The following is a 16,863-nucleotide window of genomic DNA, read 5'->3' as shown; positions in this document are numbered from 1 at the left end:
CTTCGGGGGTCAAACGACCCTTTCACAGGGGTCACCTAAGACCATCGGAAAACACATCTTTTCAATGGTCTTAGGAACCGAGACACTGCTCCTCTATCCGTCTCCATGCTTCAAGACAAAATTTCATTTATTTGTAATTAGAAATAAATATTTCACAATATATAATTACATGTTGTTTTTGTGATTAATCACTATGTTTTAATTATGTTCAATTTGCAACAATGAAAATACACCCTGCATATCAGATATTTACATTATGATTCATAACAGTAGCAAAATTACAGTTATAGAGTAGCAACAAAAATAATTTTATGGTTGGGGTCACCACAACATGAGGAACTGTACTAAAGGGTCGTGGCATTAGGAAGGTTGAGACCCACTGCTCTAGAATGTGGAAGAACCTTCTCTGGGGAATTTGACCATTTTAAGAGCAAGAATCTTAGAAAATAAGCCAGATCTTTTTTATAAATTATTCTAGGAACATAAGAATATTCCTTGTATAAAGCAACATGGGTAAAATTTTAGGTCATGCAATAATAATTTACTCTATCTGATCTAGAGAATATTTTTGCTAAAATCATCTACATTATCCAGATCATAATCCTAAATTGTTTTCTTGACTCTGAAACTTTGGATCACTTAGATTAATGAGTACAGCCTGAGTTATTTCTCTTCCTAAGAAACAAACAGAGCGCCAAATTTAAAAATCTTAGCAGAGTTACATATAAAACTGACCATTTTGAAATTTCACATATTCCCTTATATTTTCTTCAGAAGTATATAGCACTGTTGGATAAGTAAACTTTGTCCTTTGAAAATTTAATTGATACTATCACCAAGTCAAAACAAAAATAAACTAAATATAAAATGTAATAAAAAAGGCTTCAGTCGCTCCCTTTCATCCAGCAAACAGGTGAATCCTGATTTAAGTTTCTTAGGTGAGAACTTTCAATGTTCACCCACAGAATCCTGTAGCCAAGGTCATTTCTTTCTAGTGCTGCACTCTGTATTAACGGTTTTGAGTTCTTCTTACTGATCATTCACTTTGCTATTCTTGGGTAGTTAGTTCTTTATGTCAGATTGCCTCAAACCTTTTCTACAAAACGTTAAAAAAAAACCAACTATTGTCTCTGACAAGTTATAAACATGTTAATGATAATAAAGACTTCTTAAAATTTTTCTTGAAATTAAACTACCATATTTCCCCATGTATAAAACACTCCCATGTATAAGACGCACCTTAATTTTGGGTCCGAAATTTGAAAAAAAAATGTATTACATAAAGTTATTGAACTCAAGTTTTATTCATCATAAAATTCATACAACTCCTCATCACTGTCAAAACTCCCAACCATTAGCTTGTCCTCACCTGTGTCTGATGACAAATCACTGTCTTCATATATTGCCTCGCCCTCAGTTCCATCTATGGCATTTGAAATGCCACACTTCTTAAACGACTTGACAACGATCTACAACCACTGTATAAGACGCACCCAGTTTTTAGACCCCAAATTTTTCAAAAAAGGGTGCATCTTACACATGGGGAAATACGGTCCTAACTAGATAACATGGATAAACTAAAAGCTAAAAGTATTCCATTTAAATTCTAATTTGGTTGCCTGAAACTATAATTATTAATTACATGATTACATATTTTAAATTCAAGAAGTGTCCTGCTAATGTTAGAGTTTTTGTTATAAATACAGTAATTTGCAGAGGGAGGAACAGAAGAAGAGGGGGGAGGAAGATGGGGGAGGAGGCCAAAAGGAGGGAGAAGCCAGGATGGAGGCCCACCGAGACCTCTTGTTGGACCAGACATGGGATTCATGAATACAGATATATTTTGTCATCTCTGGACACACTTCCATTACACCTCTTCTGCCTGGCCCCCAAATGCAAATTAAATGCATCAGACACAGCGTAACACATGCGAGGGGCCACTCTTTTGCACCAAAGCTGGGGGCAGGGCACAGCTTGGAGATGGAAGAGGTTGGAAGTAAATATGGAGGTTCTAGACCCAGTGGGTTCAGGTCTAGACCAGGTGAAAGGGACTAACATGTAGCCAAGTGGTAAGGTTCAACATTCAGCAGCTGGGACCCAGAACCCAGTGGTTTCCTGGTTGGCCCAGTGGTTGGGGTTGGAGGGGAAGAAAGCCAGTTCTGCCGCAGCAGGGGTTTTCTGTAGGGCACAGAGGAGTCTTGAGATACAGGGAAGAGCTCAGACTCAGGGGAAGAGGAGTGGGGTCTGGTCCAAAGAAGGCCAGAAAGGCATCGAAACCAAGACTGCTTGTTCTCCAGAAAGAATAAGAAGCCAAGTGGTTCAGGCGCTTCCCTTGCTTGGGCAAAGTGTGGAGGAAGAGGGGCCCAGGGGTGGAGGGCTCCTCCAGGCAGAGATGGACACCCCAGAGAGAGCGAGACCAGAGCAAACACATGAGTGCCTTGTCCTGGGGCTGAGTTCTAGAGAGGAAATGGAGGGCCTCCTGCATCCTGTTAACCTCAGTCCCAGAAAGTGCCACAACTCTGAACCTGACTATCTCATTAGCAGGGTCGTCATGTGGTGTCCAGTGCTTGGTGGCCCCAGGCCAGGCCTGAGCGTAGCATGCTCTGTATGCTGTAGAATTTGCAACCCACAAAGGGCTTTAGGAGCCCCAGCCTAGAAGGCAACAGGCCAGGTTTCCTGAAACCTCTGGCACCACCGCAGGGTAATGGCAGATCTCTTGCTTCTGGGATCTGGGCCAGGCCTGGGGGATGCCAGGGCACGGGTTATGCATTCTGGAACTCAAGAAAGGCACGGTGTTGTGGATTCTGGGAAGTTGAAAATTTCGAGAGAGCAGCTGGAGGGGCTGGAGTGTATGGTGGAGGCGGCGGGACCATGGACCCCACTGAGGGCTGGGAATCTGTGTGGGCTTAGCATTATGCTAACTGAGGGGAAATAGATGTTCTGGTTGGGGAAGTTTTCCGTAATTCAAGGCTCAGCAGGAAAAGTTTTAAACTATATCTGTTTTTCCATGAAAATGTTCTAACAGATCTGCTTTTCCTGTTTAGTAAACAACAGGTATGTAAATTTAAACTCTTAACAATCCGTAGTCTTTTTCTGTGCTGCCATTATTCTACAACCTGTAATATGAACAACATGACACAAAAGCAGACATGTGGCCTCACGTTCGCCATGGTCTGCTGCAGGAGCTTGCGAGCGTGGACCTCCTGACCCTGGCCCATGGACACGTAGCGGGTTTCTATCTTCAATCTCTTCCCCAAGGCGATGATGGAGTCCGTGGGATCGGAGCCCATAGACAGGAGACAGATGAGTGGTGTCCGTGGATCAGACTCCTCCCACGTCCTTTCCAAGTCCAGGATGACCCCTTCGACATAGCTTTCTCCCATGGAGTCCTTGATGTACTTGCGGGCCTGCCAGAAACAGTACACAAGTCACCAACACTAGTTCCAACTCCTTCAAGTGTCTAGTGCAGTGTGGTTTCCAGAATTCATTTTGGTGGATTATTGCAGTGATGTCCACAGTCACCCTGCCAGTTAAATAGGGACGAGGCTTTTACAATTATCTACAAAAACTCTTTATAGATTTTTCAGATCGATATGTAATAATTATTATATTCATGATTACTATGAAATACACTATTTTGATTAAAATGTATTCCCATCATCCTGGGTAGATTTTATTGTCCCTATTTTACACGTGAGGAATTTGAAACTCTGACAGCGCATCATTCTGGCCACTGGCAAGTGAAAGTTCCTTGATGTGAGCAGCCACGCTCAGACAAAATGCTGAGAACAAGCCTGAAGCTGCTTCAGGAGGGAGAAGCCAGGATGGAGGCCCACCGAGACCTCTTGTTGGACCAGACATGGGATTCATGAATACAGATATATTTTGTCATCTCTGGACACACTTCCATTACACCTCTTCTGCCTGGCCCCCAAATGCAAATTAAATGCATCAGACACAGCGTAACACATGCGAGGGGCCACTCTTTTGTGGGGGATTGAACGTGTCTACTGTAGACCTTCTTACATGGTGGGGATTGAACGTGTCTACTGTAGACCTTCTTACATGGTGGGGATTGAACGTGTCTACTGTAGACCTTCTTACATGCTTCGCAAAAGGTATGTGGTTCAAAATCACAAAAGGAATCGAATGCGAGAATAAGAACTTTAGAAGAGAGAACACTTTTCCAGAGGGGACATCTAGACTGGGTTCAAGATTTGTGTGTTGTCATAAGGGCCATGGAAGCCCTTATTAAAAGAAGGACACAATTTTAATTCCATTTCTTCTAGACTATACAGGATGGCCTACAGGAGACCAGTTAGGAAGCCATGGCTGTTGTCAGGCTACCGATGACAGAGTTGGGATGAAGGTGACAAAGTTACAAAAGAGCATGGAAGATTTCAATTTCAGCATTAACCAAATAAAATGTTATATGAAAAAATTAATAAAAAGGGGAAGGAAAGAAAAGAAAAAAGGAAAGGAGAGGGGAGGGGAGGAGAGAGGAGGGAAGTGAAGAGGAGGAAAAAGAAAGAGAGAAAGGAACTACTGAAACTTCTACACTGCCCTTAAATAAGGCAGTTATTTAACAATTCCTTTGGGCAGAATAAAAGTAATGTAGTTGAGAACAAGAACTGAAGGAAGAGTGATCTGTGTCCTAAGATGCAAACGTCATTTTTCTGTTCTCAGTAAATCACTGGATCTAGTTGTTTTCGTTATTCCACAGAACCTAAGTGAATGTGACATAGTGACTTCATATGGTTTTAACACTCCATCTGGAGAACAAAGGGGAACATTCCCTACATTCTATGATAAACCCCGCCTACATTACTCCTTAGGCTTATTTGGGGAAGTGCTTAAAGAATCAACCTATGCTGAATATTTGAGTTAAGCTTTTCATTGTAAAGGCAAAACATGCATGTCTTTTTAATTAGTGAATTTCCATGATGGGGGGCCAGAAGAGTAAAGGTCTTTGAAAGGATGGGTCTTTTGGAGGCAGGATTCACATTTAAACGATATATACAATTCAAAGAACTTTAGGCCAACCTACTTTCTTGCATCAAGGTTGTGGCACTTTCTGGGAAAATGAATACAGGTTTGCGAATGCATTGTTTCCTCTATAGTCTATCTCTGTCCCTCTGCCCCCTCAACCCCCACTATCGCCCCCCACCTCCAGTACCTTCACGTTCTCCCTACTTAAGGGAATACTGTTTTACTGCTAGCAAATGGAGCAGTCATATCATTTTTGTGTTAATATAAAAATGATACAAGAAAATATACATTACCTTTATGTTATACCTACATGCCAACCTTAAAAATATGGTTTTCTCATTCAGTCCTTTTGGACCTTTTGGACCACAGAAGATTATTACATCATTTAGCCTAAATCTACACCTTGGTACATTTATTTGTTGTTTTGTTTTCCACTTTCCACCTTTTATTGCTAGAAAATTACATAAAAGCCTACAAGAAATTTCTTGTGGGGATTAACATTTTAAATATCTCTTTAAATTTAACAGGACGCTCTCCTTAAAAATAGTCTTCTTTCCTCATTAATAGGTACTTTTTACCTGGGCCATGGTTCTGTCTGGACACCAGGATCTGATAAGAAGAAGGCGCCTAAAGCAGTCAAGAGATTTATCATAGGCATTTGGAAGAGGTTCCTCCTCAGGATTTTCCTTATCAAACCATATTTTCCACATTTTCTCATTTCTTGATATCTGAAAATATAAGGGATTAAGAAATGTGTCACATTATGGAAAGATCTTTCAGTAATAGTTCATAGTTACTTTTCATCAAATCTTCTGACCATTCCAGACAGAGACATGTGTGAATGATATCCCTTGATTATTTTTTTTAATTTTATATTCTAGTGCCCAAAAGTTTGAGAATTTGCAATCAAATGTGATTTGCTCTTAAGTCAGTCTGGAGTCACACCAGCCAACAGCTACCTTCTGAAGCACAGAGAGTCATGGGTCTGTTCGTTCTTTAATTTCTTCTATGCCATTGTGGTAACAAAATTGTAAAGAATAAAGAAACCAATACTCATTTTCATTATTTTAAGGCTATCTGATTTGCTCCATGAAATCCTCTCATGGTGAGGAACCAAGTCAAATTCACTTGTTTCCTCATTTTCTAGAACCACTCTTGGAACAAAACAAGGCACTTAATACATGTCTTTTTGTTTTCTTTTTTTTTTTAGTGAATTAAGTGGGGTTTTTTTGGTTTTGGCCAATACTCTATTGAAATATACCACTTAATATCATCATCAAATAAATAATCAGACACTTGTTTCTTTTAGGCAACCAATAAAGAGGAAAAGAACATTGCCCATTATTCTTTGGAGCTTAAAAATCAAAGAGAGATGAACATTACATGGGTAAGTATCTCAAAAACAGAATAAACAAATAACCTCTACAGATAAATATAATCTTATGTTCTCTGGTATAGTCCCTTTTATTAAAGCCCCAAGTGTATTTCTAAGTGGTCTAATCAAAGGAAAAACCATTCCAGGTTTATATTTAGAAAGTATCATGTAAGAATAAAAAATAATAACCTCTTTCAATCATGAAAGACTATATAATGAGAAGAAATTGCAGGCATAAGATATAATTTCCAGAAGATAACAACTTCAATAATAGATAATGGTCCACCAAAGGTCACTAGACATCATCCCGTGAGGGAATAAGCCAGAGCAAATCAGAATCTCCCAAATGAAAGGTATTTAACTCAAAAGAATGTTTTGTACCCTGATTACATGGTAATTATCAGTCGTAAGCCAAAACATAAACATATAGCAGAACTTAAGCTTCTAATCAACGTAAACTGGAGAAATCAAGAACCAACCCTACAACATTTTCTGGTTAAAAAACAAAAGCCTTCAACTTGTAGCTAAATAAAGTCACCCTGCTGTCAATGTGACTTCTCTCTGGTCATGTGATTTTCAAAAACCTGTGTCCTGGCTTATCCCAATTCAACTCTCTATATTCAACTTCCATGATCCCAACATATGCACAATTCATCAGCAACTGGCTGAGTATGAAAGGACATAATGTCTAAAGATAAGAGGCCAAGTGTTCACATTAGATTTATACCCGGATGCCTAGCTAAGGCAATGTGACAGGAGAAGCAGAAGAAACAGAGAAGAACAAGAGGCAAGGAAGGATATTTAGCACTGAGAGGCAGGCTGTTCAGATTTCTTTTTGTTTCATCTCTAGAAAGAAGGCTAAACCTCTTAAATATATCTAATTATTTTACTTAATTGAGTCTATCAGTTTTTGTACTTGTGAATCTCCAGCTGGTGATACTAACATAGGACACAGGGCAGCATCAGTTAAACTTCCTGGGCAAATAATTCTTTCCTGCAAGACCAGTCTGCAGTGGGTGGAGTGCTTTACCAGAGTGTGAGTGAATTGTGAGGAAGGTGAAGCCAAGGTCATACCACTTAAGAAATCTCTCTCTTCCACAACTGTTGTAGCTGGTGATAAATTACAAAGCTGCTCATTGCAATATTATCATAAGTTTATTCAAAGCACATGTTACCTGATCAAGGACATCTGAAAACTGTCTAAGCTTGCTGAGTTCCACCAAATTCAGCCAGGTCATGTCCAGGATCCATTTAGATGGTTTAGGAGGACATGCTTTAAGGTCCAATGAGGCACCACCTTCAAAATTAAACACATAAGGTTATTAGATTTCCCTTCTTTACCATAGAACAATCTATTCATAAAATCTTTCCCTTAAGCTATTTTAATTTCAATTATTTTACCACCGTGACATTTTTTAAGCTCAGAAATATAAATCATAGTGATGAACAAACTTTAAAATTTAATAAAGGAATAGATGACTTCACAAAAACACATCTGAGAATCATCAGTATGGGTCTGGAGCCAAGCAGATGCTGGATTCTGTTCTAGCTCCAATTGGCCACAGTCTGAGACAAGCCAGCTCAGGACTGAGAACAAAGCAGAGGGTCACTAAATGAGCAGCTATTGTCAAAATGAAGAACTACTCAATGATAGCACAAGTTCGTTTTAAGGAGAAACTTTCTCTACAAATGTCAGTAGCACTACATGTGTTTGAAGAGTTCTCTTCTATAAATCAGAACATTATTTACATCCATTCTGAGCACACCCCAAGCGCCCTGTGCCATATAATTTGTGTTTGGTCAGTCTAAGCACAATAAACATTTCCATTGGGTACTGACTCCTATCTTTTTGCTGATGATTTACCTAAGGTCAGGCTCACACAGCACCACAGAACACATGACACCTTAAAAATTTTATTGTGTGGAATACTATTCTGCCATAAGAAAAGATGAAATACTGCCATTGGTGACAACATGTATGGATCCTGAGATTATAATGCTAAGCAAAATAAGTCAGACAGAAAAAGTCGAGAACCAAATGATTTCATTGATATGTGGTATATAGAACTGAAAACAACAAAAGAACAAGAAAAACAAATGAAGAAACAAAACTCATAGACACAAACAATAGTTTAGTGGTTACCAGAGGGTAAGGGGGGAAAGGGGTGGTAGATGAGGGTAAAGGGATCAAATATATGGTGATGGAAAGAGAACTGAGACTATTCTGTTTACATTTCTCATAGTCGGTGTAGAGGCCTGACCACCGCACTGTATTTCTGGAGCTGATGTTGAATAATAATGTATGTCAACTATAATTATATATACATATAGTCACGGGACGTGGAGTAGAGAGTGGGAATGGAGTCAATGGAATTGTAATAGATAAGGATGATATCGGGAGTGGGAGGGCAGTAGATGGGGAGGGGGGTTGTTTCTATGCGAAGGGTGAAAACGTTAACTATTGCAATGTTCTGTACACCTGAAACTAACAATAAAAAATAAATATTTTTTTTTAAAAAAAGAGAATTGACTCTGGGTGGTGAACACACAATGTGTTATAAAGATGATGTATTACAGAATTGTACACATTAAATCTGTGTAACTTTCCTAACAATTGTCACCTGAATAAACATTTTAAAAAATGTTATTGTGGCTCACTTCAGAAAAACTAAATGTGTGAACAATCATATTTTGAGTCAAAGACAGAGTTAGCAATGGTGTAAAATATACTGTTTAATAAATAACATCTATTAAAGTCTTTCAGGGAAAATATGCTCTAAGCATGATTCTTAAAATAATACAACCAACGCATTTGGCTACCTTTAGAATCCTTTTTTTAATAGAGTGGGTCATAAACAAATAATTATATTTAAGGTATTTATTGAGCCAATCTCTACTTTAGCCAGGCACTATGTGCCCCACTAAATTGCTATTTTTTTGCCAAATTCATCTTAGTATATTTCCAACAAGGTAAGTGTGGCCTTGAAGCCATTTCAATAAAAATATTAGCTCATAAAATCAAAACAGATTGTTTTAATGCCAGGGAGCAGTTAAGGACCTAAGGACAATAGCATTGGGTTGAAAAATGTCACATCAATTTCTACAAAAACCATCTATTTTCCACCAAACTGAAAAGAATAAGGTAGTCACCAGAGGCTTAGGAAGAAGCTAATTCATGGAGAGGAAAGGACATTCCTTGCAGCCAAAGCATTATTCATTGTTTAGTGGAGGGCAACTGGGTCATGAATCTCTTCCCTAGCTCAAAAGTGTACAAGGGGCCACAAAGAATGATTTTAATAGGCAGGGGGGACATATCCCTGGATAATACGGCACCAGATTAAATGGATTCCTGACGAATAAACAGCTGAGAGGGAAATAATTCAAAATAACTCCTCAAGATGACAGAATTATGCCATTCCTTCATTCTTCAAACCCTGGCGTCATGCATGCTTATAATGGAAGACTTAGGCAAGTTATGCCACACAATCAGGACATGGCATAGCTGAGGCAGACTCAGAAACTCATCTAGGCTGATCCTTTTCCACCTCAGAGATGAGTACATTAAACGACCAGTATCAAAACAGTGCTGCTCTCTAAAAAACATTTTCAAACAAGTGAATTTAACATTTTCAAACAAGTCCTTACAGAGGGAAGTCACATCCTTGGGTAGCTCTCAACAACATAACTATCAAAGGATAATCTCCTGAAACTCTGGTTCATAAAGTAATATAACAAATAGCTGTCGAATGCCCAAGGCCCACAAAAAGCTGCCTAACCTCTGCAAGCCTCAGACTGATTAAAATAAACTAAAATGCTATAGATAACGTAACAACGTCTATCATTTACTGAGCATATTCTATGTGTTGTTTTATATAAATGGTGTGGTTCTCAATCCTATGATGTAAATGTGACTGTCCTTGTTTTGCAGCTGAGCTGAGGAGACTGAAGTTTGAAAAAGTTAAAAAAAAACAGCTCAAGACCACTTATCAAAAAAGTGGGAAGCCACTATTTTCCCTTCGAGTCTTCCTAACGCGAACTCCCATGTTGGTTATCATCACACCAAACTGTAACACACTTTACAGTATTCCAACCAGACCACGATGCCATGCTCAATGTCATTTCCATGGGAAAATGCAGTTCATGCCTTAATTGAGGATGTCAGGAACTTTCCCCTAGGAAAGGTCAGTCAGCTAGAGGCCCAGAGTGCTGAGATCAGAAATCAGTAATACATGACGGGCTCTTGTGGAAGGCAGCTCCTACCCCTACGTACTATCTAAGGTGGTGTCTCTCCAGATCACTCATCTTCCACATGCTCAACTTTAGGAAACTTGGAAAATAACATAAAAAAAAATAAGGAGCAAGGGTGCAAGAGACAATGAATTAAAGAAAAAGAGACAGAGTAGGAGAGAGAGGGAGAAAAAGAGGGGGTGGAGAGGAAGAGAGGGAGAGAGAGAGGAGAGAGAGAGAGAGAGAGAGAGAGAGAGAGAGAGAGAGAGAGAGCATCCATAAATCACACTTATTTCTAAGTTCAAGTCTAACTGAATGAGTCTTAGTAGCTGCTCTGAGATGGGTATGCATATGCATACGTATGAACATGAATATGCATTTGTCTATGTGACTGCGGACCTACACCCCCTCCCTAATGTCCCCATCAGGGTCTTCTGCAAGTTCCTCCACAAATCCACTCTCCAGGTGAAATCATGAAAATCCCTCCCCACCCACAAGATAAAATTATGGCTTATATTTAAAGGCTTCATTTAGAACGGTGTAGTAGATAAAACCATTTAAACCCCTGCCCTCATTTCTGCAGTTACTTTAAATATTTATTGTCCGGACAGTCAAGGATGTGACAGCGAATGTATGTTTCCCAGCCTTCCACTGGGCTGTCTTATCCCAGCGGCACCGGGACCTGTCTGTGAGCAATGCGTCAGTACATGCAGGATAAACGTCAGCAGGGTGAGGGCACAGTCGCCTCACCCACTCCACTCCGGTCACCTTGCTTGCTTTGCTTTCCCTCCATCATACTACTCGCTTCCTTCCACCAGAGGCCTTGATGCCAGCCCCTCTTCCTTCAATGCTCTTCCTCTATGAATGTCCCAAGGACCAACAGGATGTCCCCTGTTTGCTTACCTGTCCATCTCTCAGGTAGGTGTACCCCATTAGAGATCCCATTAAATATCCCATTTAAAATGTTAAAGCTCTTCTACCTCATACTCCCTGTAACTCCCATCTCTCTTATCCTCTTGTCTTTTTCCATAGTGCTTACTAGCTTCTCATGTGCAATATAATTTACCTATTGTTTTATTACTTTTTTCTGTTTTATGGTACCTCCCCCCCAAACCTATGTAAGCACTACAAAAACAAAGTTCTTTTTTTTTGTTCACTGATGTCTTCCAAGTGCTATTCTGTGCCCCAGCACACACAATAGATGCTCAGTAAATATGCATACAGTAAATGAACAAATAAACTACCTCATGAAAATACAATCTTCAAGGAAACGCCTCTCGCCAGAAGAAAATATGCACAGGACCTTCACACTAATTCTCACACCTGCACCTGTGCACCACGTTTTCTGTTGTTGTACTGACCTTTAATAAGCGTGAGGAACTCTTCATGCTTGAGCCGGTTCCTCTGGAGGTCGATCTTCAGGGTAAGCAGCAAGGTGAACAGGAATTTGTGCTCTTCATACAGCCCTCGGGCAGCGTACTTATAGACCTCGTAGGTCATGTGTTCAATGATATTAGCAATCCTCTTACTTGTAATTGGGCTCTTGACGGACCTGGAGTGGAGAACATTTAAATCAGGCTGCCCTTCTCACCTGCCCTTCTCAACTGTCCATAAAAACAGCATCTTGAATGGAAAGTAACTCTGGAGGGCCAGTTTTTATCTTTTACACATCGAGGGTATGCCTTCTAAAACTAAAATAACAAGCATTCTCTCCACATGAAATAGCACAGACGGGTTCTCCACACCATCTAAATCAATTCTCCCGCAGGGTATTATCATGCACAACAATGTCTTGGGAATTTTCTTGTTTCACAGAAACATGTGAAACACAAGGGAATCAATCAACGGACGAATAATTGGTGGATGAATAATTTCTTTCTCTGAGCATAAAATGACACATGAGAAAAACTTATTCACATGCTAGCAATTACGCTAATCTTAGATTTAGAGACAAATAATAAGACTCAGTAGCAAAGGGAAAGGAAGTGAGAAACACAAGTCATTGTGCTAGGCCACGGATACAGAATTCAGCGTGGCTTCCTGAGCACAGACGCACCTGGCTAAGGAAAGGTCAAACAAGCCGAGAAACTGGCGGAGCGAAGTCTGATACATCTCATTCACCAGGCGCATCTCGGTGACAAGGAAGTAGAGGATGCTGCCCCGGGTAGCGACTGAAAGACAGAGAGGAAGGCTGCATATATGACCAGGGTGGAAAACAGGCGACTCGAGCACAGGTCAGCCTCAACTCCAAAGGAAAATCGCAAGTTTTGTTTCTATGTCTCATCAATGACTATGTTCCAGCAAGGAGTCTAGACTGCTGCTCATCCTGTGTATTTAACTCTTACTTATATACAGGCTTTGTGTAAGTAGTCTATTTGTGTTTATCAAATGGTACTTTCCATTTTAGAATTTCTAGATCCCTTGTAAGTACATTTTACTGGGGACTTTTTTTATCTGTAGAAAAAAACAACTAAAAGGATATCAAAGGTTTTAACCCCCAGCAAGTTGTGTAGACATTAAGAAGGACCTCATTTTTAAGTGCCATGAAGAAGCCGTGCCTAACCTTGGCCTCGACTTGGCAAAACAAGGCGTCACAAAGAGGACGCGCCTGACCCTCCACCAGTACATAATATTGTTTCAATTATTTTTTCAGGAGAAATGACCTTGCTAAAGGAGATTGAATTCTTTTAGCAGGCTCCTCTAGTAACTAATGACCAACACCAATTTGCAAATTGGTGGATAAGACTCAAAGGCTCCCATGACAAACACCTCCCTAATACAAAGACTACAAATAAAATACTGGCATATTGGTGCCAAATAATAACCAACTAGTGAACAGCCCCAAATTCTTCACTAATTCCTCGGATTCCACTAGAGTTGTCAGATGTTCTTTAAAAATCCTCCCTCTTTACTTTCCAGTTTTAAAGTAAGTTAATAAGAACCTTAAAAGATTTACCAACTAACACAAGCATGGAGGAAATTTACATCATTAGAAATGTTTTTCATCTCCATTTTACTGAATAGAAATGCCACAACACAAAAATAGCCACCTCACTTTGCACAATTACTTGCATGATGTCCTCACTTCCTTCAGTTCCTCTAATTCTCATCCTTTCGTGCTTCATTTTCCTGTGACATTTGTCTTTCATTACCAGACTCACCAGGCCTATATTCCTCCCGGGCTGAGTTAATTTGAATTTCCGTCTCGGCAGAAATTTCCAGCTTCTGTGTCACCTCCTCGGCTGTCTTTTTTGTGTTACTCAGCACAACGATGAGACCCTCCTCTTCCACCAGGGACCCCTGGGTACTCGTCAGACGGTAAAGCAAATTATCTTCCAGCTCTTTCATCCTCCTTTTGTTTGCAGTTACATCTTCCATGAGATGAGTTCTTTCTTTCTCCAATTCCTGTTCATTTACACAAATATATTTTCTTCCTTAATTAACAACTACTGCCTGGCCATTCCTTATAAAGCTAATCTACAGGGCTGCCCTCAAGCTCCTGTACTGTAGTTATCATATTGAACTGCAGAAAATACAGACATTTGAAAAACAAAACTATAAGTTGGCACAACATAAATCACACTTTAGAATTCCACGTATCATCGTGAAAGCATAATGCAGTAGTTGAAAGGGACTTAAAGAAAAGGACTTTCTAATCTTGCCCTTAATAATGCACGCTTTCGTGTCTACTGGGGACGGGAACATGGGCTGTCAAAGCCCAAAACCACAGCAAGTCTTATGAAGTCTTCCTGCGTTACAATTCTCCTTCTGTCCATTTTGTCCAATTACATAGCTACTGCCCTAATTGAGGCTTTAATTATTCCTTGGTGGACGACTCTGACCATAGCAGGTCTTCCTGCTGACGCTTTTCTCTGCCATAACCCCCTTTTCTGCTCCTGGTCATTCATGGGATCTCCCTTAGATATTTGGAAAGGTCCAAAATTCTCACCACAGTTTGCAAAACCTGTTGCAACCTATGTTTCCAATCTGGTCTCCACTGGAGAACTATCAGATAGGGACTAAAATGAGGCCTCCATGGTGCTTATAAAAAAACCATTACTAATAAAATAAACACAGTTATTAGTAATATATAAAATAAGGAGCAAGTTATTCAATTCTTGATTTCAAAAATAGTAAGTAAAAGCTTGAACATTATTGAGATCAATTTAATGCCATCATTAACACTAATTAAAGTAAGGCTAAGAAGTACTTTTCCCCCAAAGTTTAAAACTGATAAAATAATATACTCTAAAGTAAACAGTACAATTTAAAGGGACATTCTAGGTTATGAAAGCAAACTATGTATTACAAGGTATACTAGTGGCCAAAAACTAGGACAGGACAATAGTTGTGGGGAGAGAAAGTTTTCTCTGAAAGACAAGAGAACAATTGCTGTTTGCTTTTCATTCAAGATTTAAAAATGGAAAAACCTACTTTGGAATAAGGTTTTAGGCATATTTTAATTTGTATTTAAACATCTTTCTGTTGAACCATAACTTTAGTTCCACCAATATGTAGAAAGATAGTTCTTTTTCAAATTAATATGAAGGGGCAAAATTAATCAAAATAATTCTGTCTGTAAGTATTTTCCCCACCAACGAGATTATTTCTTACACACACACACACACACACACACACACACACACACACGCACGCGCACACACACACATGCACACACAGGGAGCGATAAACATTTGTGCTCTGTATTCTACATAACTAAGGCTACAATGTAAATTTTTTATATAAACAGTGATAATATGAAAAGTACCCCCAAAATGAGTAAGAAAGTACAGCAGTGATTTGGTACAATTTCATGAAACATGCTATTTATTAATTAAATGATCAAAAATTAACTGGCTCAACAAAGATGCAAATGAAAACTAAAATTCTCTGTGTACATTAATGGTATCTGTAGCCAAAGTTTTGAAATCAATAAAAGAAAACAGATGCCAGCCTGTCAGAGTTCTCATTTTTAAGGTATCACCCAGACTTTCATTCCCAAAGATTCTTTCCCCTCTGTACTTTGTGCTAGTAATTAAAATAGAAAGATCAAACAACAAAACTCAGAAAAGATGTTTTTTTCTCTACCACCAGTGAGCTGGTGATAACAATGTCTGTTTAGTGTCTTTATTAAAGTATTTCTCATGTGAGCTCCCTCAAGTTCAGGTCCTTCTGTCTCCACAGGAAGTAAATCATCTACCTGTGTGTTCATCCCGAATTCTGAGCATGAGGACCTCTGAGGTCTCGTATTGTGTGACCAGTAGAAACTGTTAATTGATACTAGTATTTTTCTCCTAATTGTACATAGTTCTCTTTGAGTTTCTGACTTGCTCTCTAGGATCAAGGTCAGAGTGAGCCTAAGAAATTGGGTTGGTTTTTTTTAAAGGAAAGTTGCTGAAGGGCTACTGGTTTGCTGCCTGTTTAAAATGGTCTCGATACATCACCTTCCGGTGCCAACAGCAGGCTGTCTAAATCCACTCACAGGTACATCAATCAGGTCAACAACTGAATATGGCCTTGATGTGAACTTGAACAGCTCACACATTTACAACGACTGCCTTGAAGCACACAGAAGAGAGTAAAGTCGGTTCACAGGTCCTTGCTTTCATATGCTCTGAGGCTTCCATCTGCTTCAGAAGCAAATAAGCCTGCAGATCCGGCAGGTTGTACAGCTGAGCACTCACGAGACCAGATCCCATGTGACAAGGCTCCTCGCTGCCCACATTCCCAGGACACTGGGCAGCTGGCGAGTTTATGGAATCAAAGAAAGATGGCCTTTCTCTGCCCTAGTAAGTTGCTGTTCCAAGCCACCTCTCACAAAAAGAACCTACAGAACAGTGAAGAAGGCACAACTCCTCCTGACAAGAGGTTCACCGTCTGTTTCAGCCCCACATTTAAGGGACTTTCTTAGATGCTTTCCAACATCAACTTCCTAGCTGTGGGATCTTCCTAGCTTCCAACAGCCCCCTCTTGGCTCTATAACATTTTATGTTGATATTTTATGTTTATAATCACCCAAAAGTAATCACAGTCAGAGAGGCTGAATTGTCACTGAAGTCAAAGGAACAATTTGGATTTTATAAAACTTTTTGTGTCTGTATCCATATAGCCCAGACATAGGCTCTTCTCAGCTGAGTCACTAGATGGTAGGAAGCATCCAGAAAGCACCAGAGACCAACTCAGACCCACTCACCACTGTCTAGGCTGGGCCAATTCAGCACCATGAGCAGATTAAGGAAGGTAGTGGGAAGAACAGATGCTGCAAAAGAAAA

At 39.7% G+C, this 16,863-nt stretch overlaps 1 protein-coding gene across 1 annotated transcript in view; it reads right to left on the bottom strand.

Annotated features, from left to right (window-relative positions):
• The window catches only part of DNAH5 (dynein axonemal heavy chain 5), a 212,920-nt gene that overhangs the window by 21,265 nt on the left and 174,792 nt on the right, over positions 1–16,863 (bottom strand). The window contains exons 64-69 of the mRNA XM_019646195.1: positions 13,753–13,996; positions 12,648–12,762; positions 11,953–12,143; positions 7,540–7,661; positions 5,568–5,717; positions 3,162–3,407 (exon numbers count right to left, since the gene is read on the bottom strand). Coding sequence (XP_019501740.1) covers positions 3,162–3,407; positions 5,568–5,717; positions 7,540–7,661; positions 11,953–12,143; positions 12,648–12,762; positions 13,753–13,996 — 1,068 coding nt within the window. The remainder of the gene's footprint in view (positions 1–3,161; positions 3,408–5,567; positions 5,718–7,539; positions 7,662–11,952; positions 12,144–12,647; positions 12,763–13,752; positions 13,997–16,863) is intronic.

The sequence above is a fragment of the Hipposideros armiger genome, unplaced genomic scaffold (assembly GCF_001890085.2).
Source record: "Hipposideros armiger isolate ML-2016 unplaced genomic scaffold, ASM189008v1 scaffold_98, whole genome shotgun sequence".
NCBI classification, from domain to species: Eukaryota; Metazoa; Chordata; class Mammalia; order Chiroptera; family Hipposideridae; genus Hipposideros; species Hipposideros armiger.
The sequence above is the reverse complement of the archived record's forward strand: the minus strand, read 5'-3'. Positions and strand labels throughout refer to the sequence as shown.